The sequence below is a fragment of the Anguilla anguilla genome, chromosome 5 (assembly GCF_013347855.1).
Source record: "Anguilla anguilla isolate fAngAng1 chromosome 5, fAngAng1.pri, whole genome shotgun sequence".
NCBI lineage: Eukaryota > Metazoa > Chordata > Actinopteri > Anguilliformes > Anguillidae > Anguilla > Anguilla anguilla.
The window spans coordinates 10,963,033-10,990,296 of NC_049205.1; the positions used below are offsets into that span (position 1 = coordinate 10,963,033).

At 40.7% G+C, this 27,264-nt stretch overlaps 1 protein-coding gene across 2 annotated transcripts; it reads right to left on the minus strand.

Annotated features, from left to right (window-relative positions):
* Nucleotides 1-2,916: 2,916 nt before the first annotated feature.
* On the minus strand, nucleotides 2,917-25,671 carry wdr17 (WD repeat domain 17). 2 transcript variants are annotated; one of them, XM_035416751.1, is made up of 30 exons: nucleotides 25,456-25,671; nucleotides 17,620-17,748; nucleotides 17,061-17,244; nucleotides 16,401-16,631; nucleotides 15,795-16,046; nucleotides 14,891-15,013; nucleotides 14,590-14,777; nucleotides 13,900-14,068; nucleotides 13,686-13,777; nucleotides 13,378-13,460; nucleotides 12,748-12,834; nucleotides 12,490-12,654; nucleotides 11,673-11,875; nucleotides 11,253-11,402; nucleotides 10,588-10,718; nucleotides 9,943-10,068; nucleotides 9,341-9,496; nucleotides 9,065-9,129; nucleotides 8,795-8,927; nucleotides 8,539-8,630; nucleotides 8,272-8,371; nucleotides 7,801-7,940; nucleotides 7,341-7,361; nucleotides 6,507-6,618; nucleotides 5,992-6,133; nucleotides 5,741-5,843; nucleotides 5,330-5,431; nucleotides 4,903-5,001; nucleotides 4,042-4,225; nucleotides 2,917-3,563 (listed from the first exon to the last, which is right to left on the minus strand). In XM_035416751.1, exons 2-30 carry the CDS (start codon nucleotides 17,740-17,742, stop codon nucleotides 3,444-3,446), a joined length of 3,876 nt encoding a protein of 1,291 aa, XP_035272642.1. In that variant the 5' UTR covers nucleotides 17,743-17,748; nucleotides 25,456-25,671; the 3' UTR covers nucleotides 2,917-3,443. The 2 variants fall into 2 exon arrangements, with proteins under 2 accessions (XP_035272642.1, XP_035272641.1); XM_035416750.1 differs by lacking the exon at nucleotides 25,456-25,671 and adding an exon at nucleotides 19,554-19,970.
* Between the last annotated feature and the right edge of the window lie 1,593 nt (nucleotides 25,672-27,264).

The window sequence follows — 27,264 nt, forward strand, 5'->3', positions numbered from 1 at the left end:
CACCTCTGCTGCTGCAGAAATGTTGTGACAGCAAAAAGAAACAAAGGACAAAGTATGAATAAGCAATGCACTCGCACACACACATGCTCATATGCATATACAAGGGCAAAGAAACAAACAAAATCTGTTGAGATATGCATACCCTATCACAGCAGCCTAACTTTATTTGAGCTGCATGCTAAAATAAAGTGAATAAAATCATTGAAGGATTCCCCCAGAAGTTACACTATTTGGCCAAAAGTATGTGGATGCCTGACATCCAACATCCCATTCAAAATGATCGCCATTAATATGGAGTTAGTCCACCCTTTGCTGCTATAACAACCTCCACTCTTCTGGGAAGGCTTTAGCCTAGATGTTGGAGCATTGCTGCAGGGATTTGTTTCCATTCAGAAGAGCATTAGTGAGTGTCACACGCCAGTGTGACACCCCGTGGAGGGGGATGCGGCAGTACCGGGGAACACTGTTGGTCGCCGCATGAGAGCGCACACACCGACACAAAATAAAATAAACGCCATCTTCACCCTTCCCCCTCATGGGTTCCAGGCAAAAACAATAAACTAAAACAAGCTAAAAATAAGACAAAAAAAAGTGAAACAGCGACAACTATTTCTTTTCCCCGCTCTGTAACTGGCCTGCTTTCCAGCAGACCAGCTCCTCCAACTTTTCAGAGGCGGTTCACTTCTCCCCGTCATGTTAAAAGAAACAAAACTGAAATTAAATGAAACTCAAATAAAGAAACACACTCTTGGTGTTAGCTCCCTGTCTCAGCCCCAAACTGTGGAGAGCAGCACACCTTTAAGCACCTGGGCTGATTAGTTAACGCAGCCCAGGTGTGCGTGTTCTCCAACAGCCGGCAGACCAAATACTACAGTCAGGTTGGCCACTAATTGGGTGATTAGGCCTGGCTTGCACTAATTTGGGAATTAGGCCTGGTCATATAGTGCTAAGGAAGGAAGCTAAGGAAACAAATGCTCACATTAGTTTATTACTATTACTATTATTATTATTATTATTATTGAAAACAGTGCATTGACAAAGGTACAAAACACCATGAAACTGTATGAAAAGGTTTATTTCATATTGCTTACACTTGAGATGTAAATAAGCAACACAAAGCCATTAAGTGAGAACTACACCATTACGTAACATGTTTCTACACTAGCTGGCTTTCTTTGTTTTTATTTTTAAGTCTGCCTGCCTGCATTTTTGTTCTGATGAGCAATCTCCAACAAGAGCAATTATCAAGATCAAGGGCAAACCTGGATAATAAATGTATATTACTTTTTGACAACTATAATTTTACCATTATGCCGGACAATAGATCTGGCAGTCAAATGCAGTCTATTGCAGTGACTGAACAGCAGCTGATATTCACAGTACATCGATAAATAAATAAGCAAATGAATAAATACAAACACAGTTACATATTGCAGTGAAACCTGAGGAAAACAAACTAGCGTGGTACCTTTGAACCAGTGCTAAAAAACACTGTAATAATAACTTAAATAATTTCACAGAAACTCCCAGGCACGCTCAGGTGCCCTCTGTCTTGGAAACTTGTAGAGCAGTGGTGTCAAACTCGTGCCATGGAGGGCCGTGTGTATGCAGGTTTTCATTCCAACCAATTAATGCTGCCTTAATTGAGTCCAATTACTCATTCAGCCATATGCGTTTAACTGCATTGAAGCACAGAATATAAGAACATTTTTATTTAGACAATGCGGGTCACCATAGACGTCGGGTCACCATTGTGCACAAACCTGCATCCCTAATTCAGCAAATAATTTAACTAATTATATAATCAAGATCTGAGGCTGGAATGAAAACCTGCATACACACGGTCCTCCATGGCACGAGTTTGACACCACTGTTGTAGAGTCAACTGCAACGTGCTTAGGTTCAAACTGCAGGTTTTAGACCACACGACTGCATTACATCTGGAACAGCTAGTCCTTATTTGGATTTGGATAGCTGCTCCAGTTTTAATGCAACTCTGTGGTGTAGAGGTTTAAACTCCAGCTAAGCATGCTGCAATTGCCCCGTAAAGCTTTTAAAGGCTAATGCAACTAATGCATTCCACATGTACATTATTAAACTGGTAAGGATAATGAATGTTTTGTCTTCTACTTTATTAAGGCACAACTTGCAGATATAATTTTAATCACACAGTAACTACTCTATGATACTAAATCAATGTGCAAATTGAAGAGAAAGTACTACCTGTCTTAAGCCTTGGGTTTGCACATTTGAAATATGTTAAAACACATCCCAATTGTCAATGGGACATTTTAATTCCAATTTCCCCAACAGTGAGGAAACACACTGAATTTGTAAATGAAAAACATATTTTTTAAATTTTTTTAACTTTATGATTTTCCATATCCAAACACGCACAACCCTGATATGGTAATACTGCACAGCCAAACAATATTTAATATATACAGTTAATAAATAAAATCCATATCTTTACAGATCTCTCTTTCTGTCTTTTTTGTATCTACAAAAATGTTTACATTCACAGTCAAATACAATACACACTACTGCCTGACTTGTTTCAAAGCAAAGCAACTGGCGTCATACTACCACTTGTTAACAATCCCATAGATACTGCAGTTTTTTGATTATCATCCATTATGTTTTTATAGATAAAGTAATAGGTGCATTGCATGTTAAACAACTGAATTTCTGAAGACATCTCTCTTCCGTTTCATAAAATGAACATCAAACAATTTTCTTCTGTTTGAATTCTTGTTCTGATTGACTATACTTTGCTTTGAATGAAATAATGCTAAGGAAAGGAAACAAACAACAGGAAGGATTTGAAAAACATATGCAAACAGTCAAAAGCACACACAACAGTTTGTGGGCAGGTATTAAAGGTATGAGGTATGCATTATGACCATGAGTAATGTGTTTTTTCCTTCCAGATTTTTCTCAAACCACTTTGGAAGAAGCGTTTTCAGTTCGAGAATACATCTACCATCCTGCATTAAAATGTATTTTTTTTCCATAAGGATCATGCGTTCTGACCAAATAGGTAAAAAAAAAAAAAACAGATTTGTTTTGTCACATTAAAATCTAATTCAAATGCTGGTGCACTTAAGCACTCTGTTCCATCCTTTCAGTAAAGGTGCTTGTGTGAATGTTAACCAATTATCTTTCATGTTTCCCTCTGCCAATCAGCCTGTTTTTAGCACAAACTCTGTGCATTTCTCCATGCCGCAAACCGCGGGAGGACAACCTTTGGAATTCACAATCGACCGTTCACCTCACGGCACTTTTTGACAATTCTATCGTCGCCCATCTTGAGCTGTCGCTCCCCCTGTTCTTCCGACAAAGATACCCTCCAAACCAGATACTCACACACCCGCCGTGTCTCTGCCTGTGCCTCTCTGTCACAACGGCCAAGCGCTGCTGGCTAGCTTTACCGTACGCTGTGTTCAGAAGGGGTTAATGCGCATCCCTGTGCCAAGCGGTGAGAACGGATTCACTTTGGCCCACATCAGGGCGTCGTTGAGCGAAATCGCTGACTTCCCATCTTCAAGGAAAAATACAGGGCCCTGCGTAAGCCGAACAAAATGGTAAGCGCATTCCCGTAAGTGCAGTACTGTTTCAATTACTATCAATCATTAATATTTCAATAAATTTTTATACAAATAAAAAAATGCTATTGTTTTAGGTTGAACTGTGGTTGTCTGTTTTGCCTCGCATTTAGAAATGCACGGACATCATGTGTGCTTGATTATGTGATTCTGCCTACTGCCATCCTTTTTAAGATGGCGTCTATCCCTCGGAGTTCCACGCTGATACCTCCTCAGACACTACCACTCGTTAAACACTGCCTAGTTAAGCCGGCCTGCTAAACATGTTCCCAAAATCACCCATCTATCAATGTCACTGATAGACATCATTATAGGCAACCAGGTGCATTCAGCTGATAATACAAGGCCCTGTACATGCTTGGGCACATTTGTGGGGTAGCTTCTGTTTTGAATATACTTTTTTATCCTTTTTTATACAGGTGTTTCCATGCCTTACCTGTATCCGCAGGCCTGTGAAACAGGAGACCTGGACGTCGGAGTGGCTGGGGAGGTTTGAGCCGGTCACATAGTCCGGCCCCTCCATCCCCCTGAGGGGCTCCTCCCTAATTCGGCCCAGCAGGAGGGCGTACTCAGCCTTCTGGGCCTCAGACGGGGGCGTATATGTCACCTCCTCAGGGGACCTGTCAGTGACAAACACCGATACAGGGACTAAATTAAGCAGTCACAAACACTTACACATACAACAATTTCAAGCACGGCGAACGTCTTCATACTAAATTAGTCGATAAGAGTGCAGTAGGACTATGTGCTATATTACTTTTCATTTTCCTGTCCACTGTACCAAAATCAATGTAATAAAGGATCAAACAAATGGAAATATATTGGAAATATCTCTTGAAATTGAAACCACTATCAGGACATGAAACTCAACTGTTCTGTGTATAAATTGCATTGTTCTTCCTACTTCTCATGTTACTCATTGCAGACTCTGCCTTATAGTCTTGTGAGCGATATATAAAAAGCAACATGTAAACACTCAGCCTGAAAAAAACAGTTTTTTTTCCAGCAATGTATTTTAGAACATAATTAGAATGTAAAGAAAGCAGAGAGATACATGAGAATAAGAAGTCCTAGTGCTGTCATATTGTATATCAGAACTCATTTAATGTCTCTTGCCCAATCAAATAGGTCAACCGGAACTAACAGTTGTATAATTATTCTGGCGTTTGTTACATTGCTTTCCATATTTCGGTCTTATCTACATGCAAACCTGTTAAATACAAACTGTGCTGTTTGTTTAGTGACTCTGTGATAAATGAATAATACATGCAGCGTTGTTGTCAGGTGGGGGACCCACTTGTTGTGAGGCATTGTGCAGGCCCGCCACGCGTCCAGCTCCACAGAGAGCTGCTGGATCTCCAGAGGGATGGACACCTCCCGCCTCTTCAGCAGCTGGCTGGAGAACACAACGACACACCACCAGCGTCAGGCATCCTGCACGCAACACGCCGCGCAGCCTCGGCGAACGGCAAAAGATAAAACACACGCAGGAACTCCACTGGCTCGTGGAGAGAAATTGACGGTAAAAAATGTCTACTTCTGTAAAAAAAAAACGGGCTTGATAAATGTGTGGGACATTTCAGATGAAAGCCTTCATCAGGGCAAATGAAAGAATCATAGGTCACGCGTGATGCATTTTAAAATTGTATAGTTTAAAGTTGTTTATAATGCACATGATAACCATATGATTGTATTAAAATAAATGGTATAACGTGGCAGCTGACCTGGTGTACTCGTACAGAGCAGGAACGATGCTAGAGTACTGCCTCCGGATAGCCAGGAGAGCACCGATGTACCCACAGAGGATGAGCAGCTCATTATGGCTCCTGGCAATAGGGGAACAGGCATTGATTGAGACAGAGTATTACCCACAGCACACTGCAAAACCGCCTTTGTCCCTAGAGGGTATGTGCGATACACTGGGTAAAGATGAATACTGCTCTCATTATAATACATCATCCTATCGCATAACACACAGTAGAACCTCCGAGTCACATACAAAAAGGGTATAAAGAAACGTGCACCTACACTTTATCAATATCAATAATCACTAATTCAGTAAAGTGAGAATGTAACTGCTAGTTTAATTGGTTAATTACATTCTTTTTTTTTTAAATAAGAGACAATAGACTTACTCGTTAACTTTAGGAAGAATGAGCCTATCGGTTCGGATGTAACTTAGCAGATCGAGGATGGGATGCACTGAATTCAAAGTCCAGTCAGTCCTGCTAAGTTGTTCTGTTGAATACAGAAATGAACCATCATTTGCAAACCCAAGCCACCCGACTAAAACCATGCAATGTTAAGCACGCTTTCTTGAAATAGAAGAAACTTCTGTAATGAGACAGATGACAGCTACAGTATATACTGTAAGATAGCAACTCACCTTTAACAAATGAGATTCCTATAGGCAGGGCTTTCTCTGGCTCTTGACTCAAAAGGTAGTATTTAACAGCTTGGAAAATCTCTCCATCACTGTACGCCTGTTCCCCTAATTCTTTACATTCTTCTAAACTTGGCAGACTGCACTGAAATGACAATTGTACATTTAAAAAGACATTATTTCAATAATAAATAACAATTTTACATTTGTATTTGAATGCTACGATTCCTCACCGTAGTCATGCTAATCAATAGAGCATTATTTGACTATGCTAATGTGCATGATGAAAAATCTGAGCAATGCAATATAAAATTTTAGTTTGCTCTTGGTTGACATTTAGATATGTACAACAGTGCATTTTCTATCATAATTTGATGAACATCCCAGTTCCATTAAATGATGGTAAAGCAAAAACACATTTTAATGGCTGACACAGGCTAAAGGTGTTAAAGTATAATCTGCAGGGCATCTGTGAGACCATCATATAGATCCATAAATGCCTTTAATGAATAGCATACTTTTTCATGAAGATCATTGATTTCTGCAGCACTCCCTGGGTAGAATGCACACAGCTTGACCAATAGGATTTCGTTGTCTGGAATCATTTGTAACAGATCGGCAGCCAGGTCCCTGTACATGAAGATAAGTGTTATCACGTTAGTACCGGTGACAGACAAAAGGGGTCCACTGACCATTAATCGCAAGAAAATGCTTTGTGTGCCAGAACATTGCTAGGGGTAAACATTACAATTTCACATTAAATATTTAGTGGCTCAGATTGTGGGAGACTGGACATCAATGAAGCAATATCATCATCAATGCTCTGCCATCTTCTGGGTGTTTGATTCCATTTTTTTCAAAATGTAAAGATATCAATTAAACACTCAATAACATACTGATTATTTTTATCAAGGGAAAAATAAACAGCACCTGTTGATACAGTCACACAGCATTGAGCATAGCGATTTTGTTTTAATTTAAACTTTAAAAAACAAAGTAGCACTTGTATGCACTTCATTCTTTCAGTAGCTGCTGTTATATTTCAGCTCTTCTGGAACTCAAGTAGCTGAAGTATTGCTGAACATGATTTTCTTCATGCATATCCATCACCAATATTAATCATGATTTGCCCTGAACAGGCATGACTAAGAAATGCAGTCAGAATAAAGCACTGCCTAACTGAGTTGTAGGGTAGGCTAAAAAATACACTATGAAAAGAAATGGGTATCACTGGGATAGTCTTTATATCAGAGACACCTTTTGTAATTATGAGTGCAAGACAAACACAATGACACTAAACAAGAACTACATGCAAGTTGTCCTTTTTTATTCAACTCAGGGAAGTGAAATACCTGTATCCAACAGATGGAAAGCTAAAAGAAAATGAAAATCAGAAACACCTCCGGTGAATTTTTCAGAATGATGGAAAATGTAAGTATGATTAAAAAGTCACACATATTCTGTTCCCGAGGAGAACATCACTGCTGGGCAGGTGATGTGTGAACCCAACATCCTAATCCTTATCACTCTCACTGGTTTCTCTGTTTAGTATTGCCCATGAGTCTCAGGTCTGAGTCATATTATGACACAATTTCACAGTAATTTATCCAAAAAGCGACTGCATGAACTCAGGTCAAGGCACATAATTAACTTTTCATTCTAATGCATCACTCTGTTATTTTACCAAATAATAACAAATATCATTATTTTCTCATTTTCAGGCAGAAACAGACAGTAAATATCCAATATATCTGAATAATTCCTACACAATAATAGTACAGATATGGTTGAAACACAGTAGATGGGTCTTACCAGGCGGGAGCAGTCATGTACTTCCTGGCCAGAAGTTCCAAGACGTAATGTGTCGCCTGATTGGCTGCCTCTCCCAGCACCATTCCAACGCATACGGCCAGTTCCAGCTCATTACCCCTAATCAGACTGGCCATTGCCAACTTCGCCAGAGACCAGATGAGTTTCGTTATTCAAAATCAAATAAAAATACTATATAAACACACTGTTCAATGTGTATTCGTAAAATGTTCATTGTATTGTGTATTGTGTTCATTGTGAAAAGTTGTATTTCATTTAATACCAAAACAGGAATTTTACATTACTAAAATTGTTTATTTATTTTAAAAAAATTTATATTCTGGATTGGAACACTTGATAAAATGAAGTTCAATAAATAAAAATCATGAACTATCAGAGATGTGTAGTACACATATGAGCATGTATGTGGAGATCCCAGTGAGCAGGTCTGTGATGGTGCGCGAGCGTCTCTACCTCTGTGTTATCCACTGCCAGGTGACAGCAGGCTGCCAGTATCGCTCGCCCGTCCTGAAAGTACCACTCTGCCAGCTCTGTACAGACGCCGTGCAGCAGCCTGGAACAAGAGCAAAATACAGCCCGGGCCAGGGCCTTTTAATATTTAAAGAAGAACACTAATCACGCTGCCACAGATCTAAGGCTATTCTAAGGGGAGCGCAATCCCATCAAGTATGAGGAAATTGAAAAGCGCTATAAAAAGGGAAGAGCTAAAAGAAAGCGTACCCGTTGTACATGCTGATGTTGTCTTCGTCTGTGCTCGCGGAGTGGTTTATCGAAGAGGTTTGCGGCACGTGAATGTTCCCCTCACATGCACCCTGTGCCACCAGGACCAAGTGACCAATGAGAAGACAAAAACACCAACGCTACCAAATACATTACAGCCATACAGCTGTACTTATCAGTGGGTTGTATGTGCATTTGAGGAGAGGCTAAGAACACATGTTGTCCAATGTACAGACTGAGGCAGAACCTGGAGTACCTGGGCAACGAGTAGGGCCTCCTTCAGTTGGCCCCTAGAGGTGAAGAAATTGACCAGTTTCTTCACGTCGCCTGTTGCTATGCAGTATGGGATAACATCATTGTTGTCCTCTTGCATAAGCTGGTCAGCTCTCCTAACATGCAAGTCATATACCACTGTGAGTTAGCACCCAAAATTTCAAAACTCATTTTAGACTCATATGATTTGCTGAATTCTTTATCCCAGGGACAATCAATCCAATAATAAAACTGTTTTTAAAGGATAAATTACCTTTGCATCAGTTTTTTCCAATATTTCAAGGATACACCAGGTGCCACTGATAGTGCTTTATCCCACTGAAAAGTGAAACACCCATAAATAATTTAAAAGTTATCACCTATACGGACATATGATACAAACAGACACTGTAGATACTGGAATTCAATCAAAATCCAACGCTGACTGTTGTCAATTCAAAAAATATCATGGATAGCTTTTTTTAGTGTTTAACAAAAATAAATGGTAACAAATCTTTATTATTTTGTGTGTGAAGGCTCCAGACCATACCTCTCCCAGCTCCACCATGAGCTCGCAGTATCTCTGTATCTGTCCCAGCCGCAGGTGAATCTCAGCGGCGTCCCTCAGCCTCTCCTCCTTACTTGGAGCTCCTATCCCTCCTCCGAACTTGGACATCTTCACTATCGTCAGCTCCTGCGCCTCTGACTGAAGATCAGATCCATAAATCGATAAAAGTAAATAAATTGGGTAATATTATGAGAAAAAAAACTAACCAAAAAAAATATTCTAAATATTTAATCTGATCAAAATAAAGCAAATGGTAAATAATTCCTTTCACCTTGCCCATCCCATTAAGGGAGGCGAAACACACATAAATTTTGAAAATGATGTCCAGCACCTAGATGTACAGAGACTCTACAGCAATGTGACAAATACGCTAGTATATTTCCGCTGAAAATGCAATCAGTTATATAAACAATACATTGTAATCCGCTTTACTTTATTATGACAGCATCAGCGTTAAAAAAACGATAGATTGAACAGCCAGCCCCATAGCTTGTAACATGACCTAAAGCCAGGGTAACTTTGGGGTTTTATTAGCCCATGTTTGAAAGCTCTCGAGCATTAGTGTTTATGGATACGGGACTTACAGTCTTGAACCTGACCAAGTGTTTCATGTGCATGATGCCCTTTCCATAGCTCTGGGGTAGCAAGCTGTCATCCTGACCCGTCGTCACGGCTACAAGGTCCCAAAGGTTGTTACTTCCGCCAGGAGGCTGTGGCGTGACAAATAAACAATCAAATAAATTTTTTTTTGTTCAGCGTCTGAAAAGTGATACATCATACAGTGATGAAAGGCCCATACATCACACACATTATTAAATGCACAGGTGTCAAACTCAAGTCCCCCAGCACCAGGGTTGGTGCTGCTTGTCTCACTGACCTTTGCTCTTAATTGCTTATTTGGCCCAGAACAACCACACGTTTGAAACATTTTTTTACATTCTGCTCGTGGCCCTTGGCAACAATGAATGGCATGTGCGGTGCATGTTGGGAAATGCGTAGGTGTAAATGTATCCAACTAATTCACTAATTGGACCAATTAGACCAAGGGGAATTGTTGAGAACAAACACTAGCGCACATACGGCCCCCCAGGAATTGTGTTTCACACCTGACTACGTGCATCTAATCCACACTATATAACACAGCCTGTATCCACAGAGTGGAGCAATTAATATATATATATATATATATATATATATATATATATATATACAATTATTTTTGTACTCACAGAGAAACACTCAGAGAACCACCTCAGTTTCTTCACACGAACATCACTAGACAATTTATCCAGCTCCTGTTTGATGTCCCTGGATACTTTACCACAGAGAAGGGGAGGGGCACCAGGCACCATTGCACGATCTGCACAAACAACAGGGCAGAGGGAGGGTAAGCCAAGCTGTCCAGGCAAGTGGAACCAGGGCGGTGTAAGCAGGCAATTGGGCCACGTCTTCCACAAAGGACACAGGGCTGTCTCACTGCATGCGTCACTAATCAAACCCGTATCATGTACCTGATCTCACTCACAAGCTTGGCTCTGCCACATGAATCAAGACTTAACATGATTAACATGCTATGCCTGTGTTCTGCCTGTCCAATGTCACAGGACACGGATGTTTTTTTCGTTGTTTGGTCTCAAAGCCATAAAGTTACATTGGTGGTCGAACCTCGGAAAGTATACTTAGTTTGAGGTTATAGTCACATCCTCAAACAGTAGGCTTGGCCTTGGTAAAATCAATTTCCTGACCGGTGTGCTCATATGCACACATCCTTGGTATCTTTGTCTGGGTTGTAATACTGATACTTGGAACCAAAAATCGGTCTTCATGACTCTCCTGTCCTGAACGCAGCAGTGCAGAACACCCCCCACCCCCCAATTACAAGCATGAGACTCACCTGTGTTCCCGATGATGTCATCCCAGCTGCGATCGACCAAGATGTTGATGAGGAGAGGGGCGATGAGGGGGGTGAGAGACCACAGCCTGACTGTGGAGTCCCGGGAACAGGAGGCCATGGTGAAGGGGCGGCTGGGGTGACACGTCAAACCTAAAGAGTGACAAATAGCACCTTTAATACATGGAACAGCTGACGAGATTACCGAAACTACACAAGCAAATTAACATTCAGCGTATAAACTTCAATTCAATTAAGTACTGCCATAGAATTGACTTTTATTCACAGATCATTCCCTTTATGCTTTCTCAAAAAAAAAAAAACAATTGCCTTTTTTGGATTATGCGGTTGAATTGCAAAAAATGTTGGAATGTGAGAAAGGAGTTTACTCTAAACATTTATATACTTGTGAATAGATAATACCATAGACGTCTGCCCCATGATCGTACACAGTGTCCAGACACGTCCCGTCTCGGGTGTCCCAAACTCGGATGGTGTAGTCCCAGCTCCCGGAGGTCAGCAGGTACGGGACCTCAGTGTTCCACATCAGACCCCTAACGGGTGCAGTGTGGCCGCTCAGCACGTTGATACAGGCGTCCTGAGTGTAGTCCCAAATTCGCACGGTCCTGTAGGATTCAATAGCTCAGTTTTACCAGCTTAATTCCTTTAAATGTTCAAAACAGCAACAACAATGGAAGAGACCTTTTGGGATTATTTTATTAGTTAATCTGACAAACAGAATAAGAACATTATGCAATGTGCACAAAGAAGTTAACATGGCTAACTAGGCAAGCAAAACCTACTTCTTTCAATATTCTGAAAATAGAAATATTGCTAATAAAATACAACTCAATTTTATGTTTAAAGAAGTAGTTTGTTAAGAATGGACCGATGTGCTCTCCCAGCCTGTAGTTAAGAATGGTATACCCAACTCTCAAACTTCAATGACAAAAAATATTAGGTTCATACTCCAAGAAAAAGTCCTGGTGGTTTGTCTTTTCATTACAAATGGCTTGGTTCATTGACTCCTGACCCTCACATAAACGTTTCAGATTTTGTCATTCATCCACCGTCCATGAAAAAAAATATGCAGCAGGTCAGGGTATTTACCTAGCGGCAGCATGCAAATCACATGGTTGACAACAGCTATTTATCCAGTCTCCTTGCCTGAATCATAATGCCATCAGTTGTTTACCCACAATCCCCCAAGAAAATCATGTGATGACCCAGATGGATTTACCCATCGTCAGATCCGCTGCAGAGGATGCCCTCCCTCAGGGGTGACCACCGGACGTGGAACACCTTGGCGGTGTGGCCGGTGAACACCTTGAGCGGCTGGTCCGAGCTGGTGGCCAGGTAGTACACCCGCACGTTCTTATCCTCACAGCCGGTGGCGATCATGTCTCTGAGGGAAGTGGTACATAAAAGATCTGTCAAATAGGGCCTGGATATGCTTCAGCTTAATGGAACGGTGGAGAGCAGAATCGCTGTTGCTCACTTGTTGTTTTGGCTCCAGTCGCAGCCGAACACCGCAGCGGGATGCTTATATTTGTGTAGCACCTTTCCGTCGATCGTGCGGATTATGCTGTGAGTCACGCATGTACACACACAAACACACAATCGCACAGGTCACATAATGTAAGAACAACAAAGATGCTCACATTCAAAAATAGGTTTTACAGAATAAACAGATATAATATTTGGAGACTGAACTGAACTGAAGTTTCCTTTCTCAATAATACATTTCTATGTCTGCTCAGTAATGGATGCTACTACATGGGCACGTTTTACAGAGTAAAATGTTCAGAATTAAGTAAACTCTTACAGAGTTTATATGGGTCCACTATGGCCAGAGTGGATTCATGTAAACTCTGTTAGAGCTGAATTAACACTAGACATTTTACTGAGTACTTCCTATGCAAAATGCAGTTACTTCAACAAGAAAGTCTGACAAATGACAACACAAAATGTAAGTCTGCCTCCTTCTTGTCACTTGCAGTCAACTCTCGTAATCTACTCCACACACTCTGCTGGTAGATTAGCAATAAGCTCAATTTTAAAAGACAGGGGGAAATGACAGGTTGTTCCAGGCAGAACTGAGAGAGTATTCCGGAATTCCGGAGCTCACCAGAAGCCATCTCCACTGCACGTAGCGATTCTTTTTGAGTCTTTGTGGCTCCAAGCGATGCAGAAGATCCCGTTTTTCCCATGCTTGAAACGAACGAACAAAACCCTCATATTGCAACCAAATCACGCCATCCTATCTGAGCACATACTGCTGACGATTATTCAAGGCCGTCATGAAAAATCATTTAAGCACAAAATTTATATGCAAAGCAAAATATCTCATGAATGAAATGAATGCGCTGGAGCTGTTCTTATTTGACATAATATTCAGGTATGCCGTGCTTCTAAAACCACGGATTAAAAACTTGCCTCGTTAAACCTGGTGATCATTTTGCCTTTTTTCACATCCCAGATGAAGCCACCATTTCGAGACGTGGCACCGGCAATACAGTTCAGGTCTCCTTTAAAAAGAATAATTATCCCACATATTGCCTATTGTTTCCATTAAGAAACATCTCTGTTTTAAAATTTCTTTTTCTACACAGTGTTAAGTTCATGTAAGATATAAATGTCCCAGGCCTACCTGGAGCCCAGGAGAGTGAGTAGACAACCCCTTCATTTCCTGGTGATGTGTAAACCGCGGTCAATGTGTTAATGTCCCACACTTTTATGGTCCCATCAAAAGATGCAGTTGCCAGGAGATTTGGGTCATCCGGTTTGAATTTGCAGTCAAATATCGTCTCCACGTGTCCCTGAGGATCAACATTCCCCATCATTTCATCGCTGATACTAATATCAGAGAACGTCTACACACAAGGTGAAAATCTGATCATTTCCATTTGTGCAGAAGAAAATGCACATCATATGTGTCAAAGCTTCCAGTAAGCAATGAAATAACCTTTCCAGGCAAGGAAAATTAGTGAGCAATAATACTCGCTATAAACAGCTCCCTCCTCTGAGAGGAAAAATGGATCATTTCATTTGTAATAATTCAATTATCTAGCATTGGTCTTAATATGCCCTGCAGTCTGTTCAGTATTGTGTCCCATATCATGCACCCATTTTAAACATTAAATATTACTGCTTTCATTACTATAGTACACAAAATGCCTCCTATGCAACATTATGGTTTGTATATTCTTTAAGGTAGGGGTGGTGGAGTCTGTGTCAGAAACAGTGTGTTCACACCTGCTTCAGCTCCAACTATGGCAGGCCAAACACCAGGCAGATATGTCACACAACGCCCCAGAAGAATATCATTGGGGTTCCTCACCAGATCTCTGAGGAAATCCCACTTCTTGGCCCCCATGTCGTACAGCCCCACGCCCCCATCCATGAAGCAGCAGACGGCATGGCCTGGGGGCAGAGAGAAGGCCCGGTTCTGGGACAGCGTGGGCGGGGGGACGGCCTCGCTGGTGGAGGACGTGTGGTGGTTTTTGGTCGGGGAGATCGACGCAATGGCTGGGCGGCGAGGACAAAAAAACGGACAGGGCGCTCAGACCACTGTGTGGTGGAATTGGACTAAAAATCAAACGTCGTTGAGCGTGAGCTTCAGGTACAGTGATGTCACTTACCTTTCTTAGCGGGTGGGGAGTTCAGCACGTGCAACGCATGGAAGCCGGTCTTCTTCAGCTTGAAATTGTCCAGCGGCGTAGTCCTCGACACGTTCCATACCCTCAACACACCCACCTGTGAATCTTGGGTGAAAAAGGCCTAATTCAAACTTTCAAATCAGGAGTTTTAAAAACACTTGCATGACTTTTATTTAAATCACTAAAACGAAATGGGAAAATGGAAGAAAACATCCAAATGTCAAAAGCCAAAAAAACTCAGATATATTTCAGACAATCTTAAACATTTATTTCACATGTGCAATCATTTGTTTGGCTGCCATATAATTTTTGTAAAATATTCAGTGACAAAGGCTTAACTGCTGATTAGCCTCTTGTGCTCTCTGTGCTCTCAGCCCTGAATTTTTATTTAAGAGCTCTGAGTGCTGCTTCTGCATAAATAAACGCACCATAAGAAACACTTGCCAACCTTCAATAAAACTCCATATTTCTTGTATTAAAAACTCCAGCGACAAACTCACCTCCACTTTTAAACATCTTCATGGCCTAACAATCATCTACAGTAATACATTCACTCACCACCTGCAATAAACACTTTCACATCCTGTAATGAGCATTTTCCACTCCTGTACTAAAAATCCCTCTCCGGTAATAAGCAACCTTACCCCCTGCAACAAGCACTCTAATGTCCTGTAATAAACTCTCGCTTCAGCTGTAATAAACACACTCACCTCCTGTAATAAACTCTCACTTCAGCTGTAATAAACACACTCACCTCCTGTAATAAACACTCACTTCTCCTGTACTAAGCGCACTTACCGCCTGTAATAAACACTCACTTCTCCTGTACTAAGCGCACTTACCGCCTCTAATAAACACTCACTTCTCCTGTACTAAGCACACTCACCTCCTGTAATGAACATGCCAGGGGCACTGGGGACCCAGGCCAGGCACTGTACGGAAGCAGCAGAGCTTGGGAAGCTGAAGGTGGTGATGCATGACAGAGACTCTGAGTCCACCAAACGAATGCCGTTGTGCAGGTTGGCCACCAGGAGGTAGTCGGTGGACAGGGGGTCCCACTCCAGGGCAGTGACCGGGTCCTCCTCATCAGTACCCTCCAAAGACTCTGGCCTCAGGACGTGCTTCTGATTCTTAGAGCCTAGCAATACAGTCAATCACCCCCATTGTGCTTGAAACTCACAGGCAATGGTAATACGGAACAAGTGATTTATTTAAGTGACTTGTGTTTTGGAAAACAAGTTTAACACTTTATCTCCTCAGAAAGGATCGCTAAGCCTGTCTAGACCCAGGAAACCAAGGTTAGGTGAGTTATCACTGTAATCAACTGCTTTAATAGATCTCTAATTGATTAGTGCTGAATAACAATGAAAACTAACACTGCTTGCAGCCCTCCAGGACCAGGGTGGAGTAGCCCTGTCCTAACAGTACCTGACCACTGGCGCTAATAGTTTTTGTGCTGTAAATGAAACCACTGTGCATGGTGTTTTTTTACCAGGCTGGAAGATGGACAAGCTCCCATCCGTGTGCCCGAAGACGACCTTTCCCCGCTTCGTGGGGTGCCAGCGGAACAGGCAGATGTCAGACAGGAAACTGTGGGCTTCCTTGTGCACGGCCACGCCCGAATCCGGTCCCGACACGGTCCAGATGTAGAGCGGGCCCCGGTGTGAGACGAAGGCAACCGCATCACCAGCGTTCCAGCACCAGCTCAGAGAAGCAGGGATTCCTGCTGGACAAGCCACCCCAGCACACACATGCACACACACACACACCCACAAACACACACCCATCAATCAACATCAGCCTAAAATCTGGAAAAACATGCCAAATGACTAAAATACTAAACTAAACCATACTTCTTAAGTAACATCTTCCTGGTATTTCCCATTCACATACTGAACAGGAAAAAAACATTCTAACCCTGTGTTTTTCAGCCTAGTCATTTTTCATGCCATATCTGTTTTTTTTTCTTTTTTTTTTAAATTCATGTGAGTCTGACCTGTGCTGGTCAAGTGAGTTGTACCAATGCTTCTTAAGATTCAGGAGTTAAATGAAGCATCCGTCTACCTATCATGCCTCACACAGAACGACCGCAGACAAAAGTGTAGTGATTTGTAGGGCGCTGCGCTTTTATCCGTCTTTTCGGAGACAGTACCCTTAGTGTTATCCAGCCGCGCCACCGATTTCTGCTCGGCCACGTTCCAGATGATTAGCAGGTTGTCTGCGCTGGCGCTGGCGAACACCTCCGGGTTGTGGGGACACCACGATATCGCCGTGATGGTCTTCTTGTGTTCGGACATGATTGCGCGAAGCTTGAACTCATTGTACCTGTGATCCAGCTAGGAAAATGGGCAGATTTTTTTTTTTAAAGACTGCACTGTACACAAAATGAGACTTGAATGTATTAATGCTAATGCAAATTTTTCATGCTACTTATACCGTATGTCCTCTCGTACCTCTCTCTCTCTCTGAGGAGAACGAACAGATATCCTAAGCATTCTACTGAAAGTATCACCCACATGGATGCAACACAATGGTGGTGGATGAGGTGACTCACCCACTAGATGTAATGCACATTAAGATCGTAAGATGAAAGATGCTATATCCATTATTTATATATTTTTTGGCTGTCATGTATGATGTGCATATAGTATGTTTTCATGAACACAGGTCACACGAGAACCTCTTCAGAATAGCCACTGTGATGCACTAACCTGGTAAACATATATTGCGAGCGTCGCACAATAGGCAAACCTATCTCCACTGGCCGCACACACGTCTTTGTTCCAGGGTTGGCATCCTGCAGCCAGAAGCCCCACCTGTTTCACCTGGGACATTTTTATCTGCACAGAGAGAGAGAACGACAGAAGTGCTCACTGACCACAAGAGACACGGCCCACTAATGCACATCTCCCAGCCAGATTACCTGGCAACCCAACGAAAAGAAGACCACCAAGTCAAGTGCTAAATTTTTCAGCACTGATACAATATTGTGAGCCAAGCATTTGCATGGCATAGTTAATAAGCAATGAAAAAAAACCTTTCTTTTTTAGTTCATCAGACAACATCACAGAAAAACCACAGAGAGAGGGCACCAGATAGTTCCCTCAGAAAGAACATTGCACTCTTTCTCAGTTACTGTACACATGACCTTGCACAAAGCACAAATACCCTGCTAGGTTAACAATGTCATCATGGTTTATGGCATCCTCTCAAAAAATTGAAGTTCCACGTGCAAATTATTTTGAAAAATGGACAACAACGAGCTATAACTTTTAGAACATGTTGTATACTTTAGCATTTAACAAGGCAATTAAGTTTTTGCAGTAATAAGTATGTGCTAGTGTGACTTCATACCCAGTAACGCTGCCTAACCTTTGTCTGATTGGTACACACTGTGTTAATTCCTATTCTATACATAAGCTCTAATTTGTCATTGCTGTAATTATTTGTAATTGACGTATCGAGCCCTGTGAGTTGCTCTGGACGAGAGGATTTGCTAAATAAACACATAGTGAAGCTGGGTACTCATGACTTGGCTTTCTTTTCTGTTAAATGTCTTGTGTTTGTGCAATATTTCACTTGACAAAGATGAAGCATGCATTTCCTCCTCTATACATGCCACTCTTGATAAATATAGCAGAGCAGATGAAAAAAAGACTGTAAAAAAAGGCACAGGTTCTCAGAATTCTGCATTAGACATAGTTGACGAACCTCGATTAACTTATGACACAGGTGCGATTATTAGAGAAACTGTGTGGAGTCACTCACACACACACACACACACACACACCAGTAGAACCTGGTCCTGTGATTAAGTGGTACAGTAGCCTTGAGGACCTGTTTGTGACTGTGATGCCATTTAAAAAATTAATATAATATTTGACTCAAGCTAAGACTAAAATGACATTGATTACCTGTTCAGCAAGGGAACAACCAAAACATGCAAATCCCCAAACTGAAGGGAGATGGTACATTACTAAAGTAAAGAGCCATGTAAGAATAATGACCTGAAAAGTGGACAGAAACTTATGCTAAAGGGAATGAACTTCCCACATACACGCACACACATTTATGTATGTATTTATTGATTTATTTATTCAATTTACTATATCAACAGGAAACAAGAAACACTAGTATATGTTAATCAACCAGTTGCATACAAGCGTGTTTTACTGCGGACTTAAGAAATTCCATCTTTTCAGTAATAGGTGAATATCTTCTTTATCAAGATAATTCTGCTCATAACTGTCTGTAACGAATGCCTCCGCTATGCGTTCACTCTGATTAGGACAAAAACTTGGCGTGCACGCTATTCTGATAAATGCGTAGCCTATCACATACAGTAAAGCGTGCACGTTGACTGAGTCATCGCTTAAAAGAACTGCAATGCAATTTTAGTAAGCGGTGAAAGAAATTAGCTGAACAATCCTCAATGCGCATGTAATGTCAACGTTAAAAGAACATACAACCAGAGAGCAGCGCCAAATATGTATCTTTCAGCATTTGAGATCAGATAACAGCATTCTGCAAGAACACGAAAGCCAAACACGAAAACCGAGCCTCTTGTTCTAGAGTAGCCTATGGACGCAAAGGCGCCGCACATAGACCAAGCAAACTGACCGACTGCCACGGTGAGCAATCCTACCTTTACATCGGTATCGTTTTTTGTGAACCACTTAAGAATATCCATCTCGGTTTTTTGGATCCTTGGGGCGAAACGCTGCTCGCAATCGACTTCCGACCGCACAAAACGTTTGATGTTCTCGTTTCAAGCGGACGGCGAGAGTCGGCAGACCCCCGTGTATGCTCATTGACGGGTACAGCTTCGCTGTATGCGAGACGAGCGGGAGGCGGGAGCGGCGAAGCAGCTCCAGTCAGTAGCCAGGCAACTGCGGATCCTCTTATTTTAATGATGCGTTTTTACGCGCTCTTCCGCCATCCCCTTAAAGGTGTTTTCCTTTAGGCTTTCGCACGACTTATAATTCTCTATATATAATTTGTTCAACACACCTACACTTGTGCTCCCCCACCTCCATAAAATTGTCTGATTTCCTTTGCCCATATAAAACGCAGCAGCGTAAGTACACCGGTGAAGAGACTACCGTAAATTGTTTGTGCATAACGTTACTGTGAATTATTAGTGTAATTTTAGAAGGTTGTTTTGCACTACAGATGGTTCTGCAAATGACAAGACGTTTTGGTCGGAGATCGAAATGTCACGATTCCTCAAATATGAGGATCAGTAAATGTCAGCTAGCGGTATGACTAATGCCGTATCCGTGCTGAGGGTGTCCAGGAAGACCAGTAGGTCCTGATATGACCTGATTTTCATGGGAAAAGGTTTATTTATGTATTTATTTATGCCGAGCAATTTGTAACTAAATATCTACATGTAGTACCCCTTGTTTCCGAGTAGAGAGATATGTTTTCTGTTGAAAATTAACCAAAGAGACCACTCTGCACTGCAGTGACTGTTTCCTAGGCGATGTAGACAGACACTGAGTAGCAGTTAAGCTGAAGTGGCACGTGTTCAGCCAGAGGACGTAGGCCTACAGTCCTTGAATGTGTGGTCACAGTGTCTGTCTTCCAAACGTAATTAAAGTAAACTCAACATATACCTTTTTGTGATGGCATCAACCACTTGATGCCTAACCAGAAATCCAATTTGGAATAATCAACGACACAAAGAGGTTCCGTCTCCAATGGCACATATCAGCCATGAAATATGCACATTTGTAGCTTTAATTTAAAGATCAAAATCAACAGAGTAAACAATTATTGAGGGTTAAACATGCATCAGGTATTTGAGGTATCAAAATGTGTTAGCTATGCAAAAATGTTTCAAAGAACAGACTATTCACTTTTGAGCGTTACAACAATCAATCCACTGGTACATTGCCCCTTCCAGTAGCACATTAAAAGGGTTAATGCACTCCCTTCTTAGAACTGAATGCTTTCTAGATGTGCACATGTGTTATGGTAAGCAAGCTATCTACTCTCCTTCAACCACTGTAATAAGAAAATGGATAGTGTCACATTCACAGATCTATTGTTTTCATCTCTGAAATGAAAGCTCTCTGCCATACAATTCTTCTTCTGTTTTTATTAACAGAGTGGACATTTCAATATGACAAATAGTAATGGTGTACTTACAACAGCAAATATAATCATTGTCATCATGATCAAATAATTAATTCAGCCAAATTGGCCTTGGTTTGTGTATCACATTAATTAAGTATAAATAATTGTTTGTTGTTTCAATCTTTTCAACATTGTCATCAACAATAACAACAAATATCCATTCATCAATTATCTATATGTGTTTATTTCTGATCAGGTTCATGGAGTCTATCCCAGCTTGCATTGATCGAGAGGCAGGAATACACTCAGGACAGGTCTAACAACAAATAATTCAGCAAAATTGATGCATATTGATATATAATAAGACCAGTTAATCTGTAAAAAATGATGTAGCCCTGTACTGCTATTTGCCAATCATGACCTGCACACTGGTTTCTGAAAACTGGACATCTTTACGCCACAAGCACTGACCCAATGTGATTACGCAAGTTCATTATTTTGCACATAACTAGTCACTCTCTTCAATGACATAAAATTAGCATAATGTTCTATGACATATTGTGGTTGTCTGATTTATAAGAGTGTTTTGGCTATCATAAATTAGGTTTATGCAGTATGGACCATTACTCAGTGTCTACTTGTCATGGCCAGTTGACCTCTTGTAATCAACCAATCAATCAATCTTGGCTAACGCTACTAATGTCAGCATGACACACAGCCCTAGATGCATACCCAAACATTGCTATGCAACAGACATTTAAAAGTCTCTTTTGCATTGGATTAGCATGTAATCACGCAACAGACTGAACAAAATAACTGTCATTCTAAAAGGCAAATTGCAGGCTGAAGTATCACAATGCATACACTCAGTAGCAAGACAGACAACAGCCAAAATGGCCTTTCTCCTGTTTGATGCATATTGAGTTCGACAGTCCTTCCTAACAGTCACCTAGGCTAGAGCTGTATTACATATTCACCCAAATTAAGAGTCTGTCCTCCATTACTGGTTGTTGATAAATAAAGCCTGCTCGAACAGGAATGTATTACTCACAGTTTTTAGTTTGACACTGAGTCAAATGTGATCAAGTAGAAGCATGCATTCAATATATTTATTCAAGCAGCAATGTTAACACTGTGTCTTCCTGTCATAGTGTGCTTAACATATCCAAATACTGCATAACCATATAAGTCATTTAAAGATATGTTAGTCATTGATTTTCTGCAACATTATTATTTTTAAAAACTGTAAACCAGAATAAAAATCGATAAACAAGCACCACATGTCCCAGAACAGCTCACTAAAGAAAGAAAGAAAAAAAAAAACCGGCAACACTCAAGCCAACAAACAAGAGCATAATGAACTTCCCAAATCTTAACATTTCATAGCTCCACAAATTAAAAACGTTTCTTTGAATGCATTTGCATAATTGTATATTGTTTTCATTAACTTGATATTAAAAGAGTTTGCTGCAGAATAAATAAATAAATAAAATACAATTTACAGAGCTAAATAACTTGCCTCCTCCGTGAATCGGAACTGAAACACATTGAGAAATGCATGGCGAGAGACTAGTTCACACATACTCAAAGGGGATTATTGTGATTAAAAGTGAAAGGGCCGTGCTCAGGATTCTGCAAATCTGATTCCTCATTGGACGGAGCCTCGGTGCTTCGGCGCGCGGGTGGACCTGTGCTGACCGGAAACCCCGACCCCCAGCGCAACTGCTGCAAGACAATGCGCGTTGACAGGAGCGCGTTCAGCTACACATGAAGACCGACCATTTTCCCGGATGTCCAAACTGTCAGACTGTTCTGCTGTGGTAGTGCTCTCGTTCTTAGACTATTACCGCACGGCAAATTGAAGTGAGAATGCGAATACTGCCCGCAATAACTGGCAGAATAAATTAACATTGTTCATTATCATTTGTTCAATAGCTTTGGCAAAAGTGTACGAATTAAAATACACTAATCGCAACATGTCCCTTTAAATCCAGTCTGACCTCTTGAAATATGTTCACACTCCTCCCAGTTTGTCATCTTTTAGGAATGAGGGATACAGTAACATGAGAGTATCATTACTGTAATTACATTACGGGCATTTAGCAGACGCTCTTATCCAGAGCAACGTACAACAAGTGCAGTAATGTTTTCTTATATGTGCAGAGATGTACTCATAAGACCTAGAGCTGTGGTCCATGGCTTATCTACTGTATTTCATTTTGTCTGACATTGGCATAGCATGAAATATTTAATACTGGGCAATCCCAAGGCACATATATGCAAAACACATCAGGAAAGATAAAAAGTTGCAATGTGCGGCTTGTCCCAGTTTAGTTTCTGACAAACAATTTTTTTTTTTAGATTCTGAGTGTGTTCAAATTGACTGGATATACATTTTATTTACCATTTATCTTTAAGTCAATTCAAAGGCAAAAGTTTCAGCAACATCATCTTTTCTACTTCTGTACTGGTATGTTGTGTGCCTCATTGCAAAACAGTTGTCTATGCCATACGCACATGAATGCCTCCAGCTCTCTAACATTCACCCAAAGCTCCAATTATGCCCTATAGTCACCTGTAGACCACAGACGCAACATTAGCTTACTGTTGTCAGAACTCTACATCAGCAGGTATGAGGGTGGGGAAAAGGCAAAATTATACTTCCCAATTTTTAGAAAAAATAAATACATAATTGGAACTGTGCTGCCTGAACCAACCCTGAATGTTCATTCAGATTGAACTTTGGCACCGTCAGCAATTGGGGTCAATTGCAGTGTGATTAGCTGGAGTTTAAACCTCAGGTTTAAATCTTTAGACCACAGAACTGCATGACAACTGGAACAGTTATCCAAATCAGAGTTGTAAGGATTATCTGTTTTTGTTGCAATGCAGTTCTGAGGCCTAGAGATTTAAAATGAGGTCCTGCCTAGGGTGTTACATTTACACATGCAGAATGTTACATTTTTTCAAAGTTTCCTTATAATCATGTATCACCACCACTATCCTTATTTGTTCATTAGAACAAGCCTTTTAATATATGATTATTAAAGGCACACTCCCTTAGGACGTTGGCAGATTTTCCTCCCACCCCTAAACCCCCCCACCCCACCCACCCACCACCACCCCTTTCCCCCACCCCACCCCCACCCCCCTGCCTCCAGGGCCGGGTCAATATACTCAGTTGCCCCCAATTCTCCCTGCCATTGGTGGCCCTGGTGACAGCTGCCTCGTGTACTTGCAAAATAGTTTTAAATCGTGAGATGACACAAAATATGGGATTGTCAATTATGTTAGTATGCTGAGCTCATTACAACACTCTCCGATATAAACTTGGCATGAACTTTTAACTTCTACTGTGACATTACATTCATTTAAATGTTTACATTTTCATGTTGTGTATTACTAATTCCCTTTTTATAGGAGAATTAATGGTTTCTGTTCTGCTCTATTCTTGGTGTGATATGTGTATTGTAAGACAAAGATGACAGACAGGTCTGAAATGTAGCTCTTAGTAGGTCTCCTGGTGTGTTTGTGTCTGCTAATTATGCTTGTATCTGGATGGATAGACTGTGGACACATGGGAATTTGCCACTGTGCCATTGAAGACTAAGTGCCTAATTTAGGAGCACAACTTCAAAAAGGATGGTAACAACATCAGCTGCCTTGAACTAATTGCACCTTATTGCATGCACCGTTCTTACATGTCGGTATCATGCATTCATGGGTAGAATACATTAACTACTATAACATTGACAAATGTGTCAAATTCAGCAAAGTGGCTTCAAACCTTATGATAGAGAACAAGACTAATAATTCACTTTTTTCCAGACTTTAAAAAATTGCTGTATGACTGTATTACTATTTAAACCACTCTGAAATGTTTGTCATGAAAAACTAATTTTGAGTAAATCATGATTAATTAGTCATAAATAGCTAATAATAGCTAATTGTGTAGTAACTGCATCAATAAATTACTACTATGCTACTATCAAACGGTAATAATAATAATAATAATAATAATCACGGCAATACTTTATTGGTATCAACTGGGTGTCATTGTTGTTGTTGTAAATTCATCAAAAAAAACTTTTGTTTTAACTTCGCATGTATGTTCATGTCATCATTTGCTGCACTACTCTTTACTTGCGTTCATGCGAGCCTGAGGTTCGGTGTCAATCAGAAGTCTTTCACTGAAGTTTCACTCGAAAGCGTATGTTCATATGTACACAGACAGGAACAGTACTGAGTTTCATTTGTTTCTCACTGTTCGCGTTAATGTGCACATACAGAGAGACTTACGGTTGAGAAAGAATTGAATCTTGGGTTGGTTACATTAAATCACAATGACACGCTTTAAATACCCATCGTAGCTATACAAAACGAGGGATAACAGTACGTGATTCGTAGGTTCTCCGCCATTCTTAATAATATTGTCATTAAGAAGTCAAAATCGTCAGTACACTTACCTTGCTTAATTCTGATAGTGGACAGCGAAGTGGTTCTGAAATTAGGTGTATTGCCGACCAGAAATACTGCTACGTGTACTGTAGGTACTTATTTCTGTTCATGTATTGCAGCGCCGATTGGACAATTCAAGTACTTTTCGTCGCTACGGTATTCTATATGTGAGCGGCCATTGGGTAGCTGATGAATCCATCAAATAAACCTAATCCCCATTTCTTGGTTTTACACTGGCAAATGGTTTCGTCCCTGTAAAATCTTGACCAGAAGGCGGTGTCCAGGCGCCATGGATAAGCGAAACTGTCGTCCGGATGAATCGGTTCCAGTCAGTTCTTCAGGGCAATTGTGTACTGTGTGTTACGATCATTTGAATTTAACAACGCACATTATTCCCGAAATTGTTTTGTCGTAGGCTATTTGGCTTTTGCAAACATGAAGGGACACACACCTCTGCATGTCGCACAGTTCTTAATAGGTAATGCATTATCAATTGTGCCATAAACATAAATTGTTTCGCCGTTGTGCAGCTTTTAAAAGACACGAAACCATTCCTAACAATCCATTTTTCTTCGGTATATTTAAGAGGACACTCGACATACCTCAAGTAGGCTATGAAAACATCCTTAGATTAGCCTACATCTAGCGGGATAACATTGCAATCATAGTATAGCCTAATTTGCCGGACATCTGAGCTCGGTGGGCTATATATGATGGATGGAAAAAAAAAAAAGTTTTATTTCTGTTTCGTTCTATGGTGTAACATGGGTAGGCGTACTCGATGGTTTCTCTTTATCTTCATTGTCTTGAGGCTTAGCAAATAATCAGTTGCGAATATGTTTGCAGGGTTAATATTGTGCCTACTGTATAGATGGAAATGTATGTTCATAGTATTTAATTATAAGAGATGCTTATATAATATTGAATTTATTTCGAATTAAGACAAAGAGCTTTTATATTTCAAATGAGAGGAAGCCTAATGGTTAGTTTTTTTCCCCCGTTTATTTATTACGTGCTCACAGCAACAGATGGCGCTGCTCCCATTATAATCGTTATTTTTTTTTCAAGCGAGATAAGGGTGTGTTCAGCTAAGATAGGTGAAAACAGATCGAAAGAAAAGATGAGAGCACCACAGTAACGCAGACATGATGTGGTAAACACAGACAATTGACAGTGTAAGCCGGATAATTAATAGACCATCTTAGTTGGATATGGACTAAATAATACTTAGGCAAGACAATTATACATAATATTAAGATTTATTTCTGTTTCTTTACAATTGGTCAAAGTGTAGGCCTATTTTTTGGTTTCATAAGACTAAGTTAATTATATACCATACGTTTTAATACACGGGACAAATATAGTTTTGTGTTCTGCATGGATGGATTGAGGAGGGCTTTCCAAACCTTAACTGTGCATTTGCATGCGTACATGTGCAGGTAACAAAACTGAATCAAAACTCATCTGTTTCTTGTCCTTCAGCAGGGAACATTTAACTACAGCAAACATGCCTGTACATCCCTTTCATCATAAAATACTGTCAGCACATTTTTTTTTTTACATAGTATATTGACTACAGTCTTTCAATGGTGTGAGTGCGCTGCCTAGCATTTCCTTGGATTCAGCCTGATGAAATATCGCCTTGAGCATATTTAATTACCCTTTAAGTTGATCAATAAAACTTATAACCAGGATAAGCTGCCCTGGCCCATGGACTGGTGTTTAGTGGATACAAACACACACACCTACATAATTTGATTCATTATTAGGATTAATGAATCTAAGTGTCCATGTGTTAGAGGTACTGAGCCATTTCA

What these genes read in the sequence shown, in the direction of transcription:
- wdr17 (XM_035416750.1), bottom strand. Translation starts at nt 19,598, where the DNA reads ATGGATATTCTTAAGTGGTTCACAAAAAACGATACCGATGTAAAG. An exon ending in CTCACTCTCCTGGGCTCCAG is followed by an intron (nt 13,778 to 13,899) that starts GTAGGCCTGGGA and finishes TTCTTTTTAAAG; the next exon opens with GAGACCTGAACTGTATTGCC. An exon ending in AGGCCCTACTCGTTGCCCAG is followed by an intron (nt 8,631 to 8,794) that starts GTACTCCAGGTT and finishes CTGGTGGCACAG; the next exon opens with GGTGCATGTGAGGGGAACAT.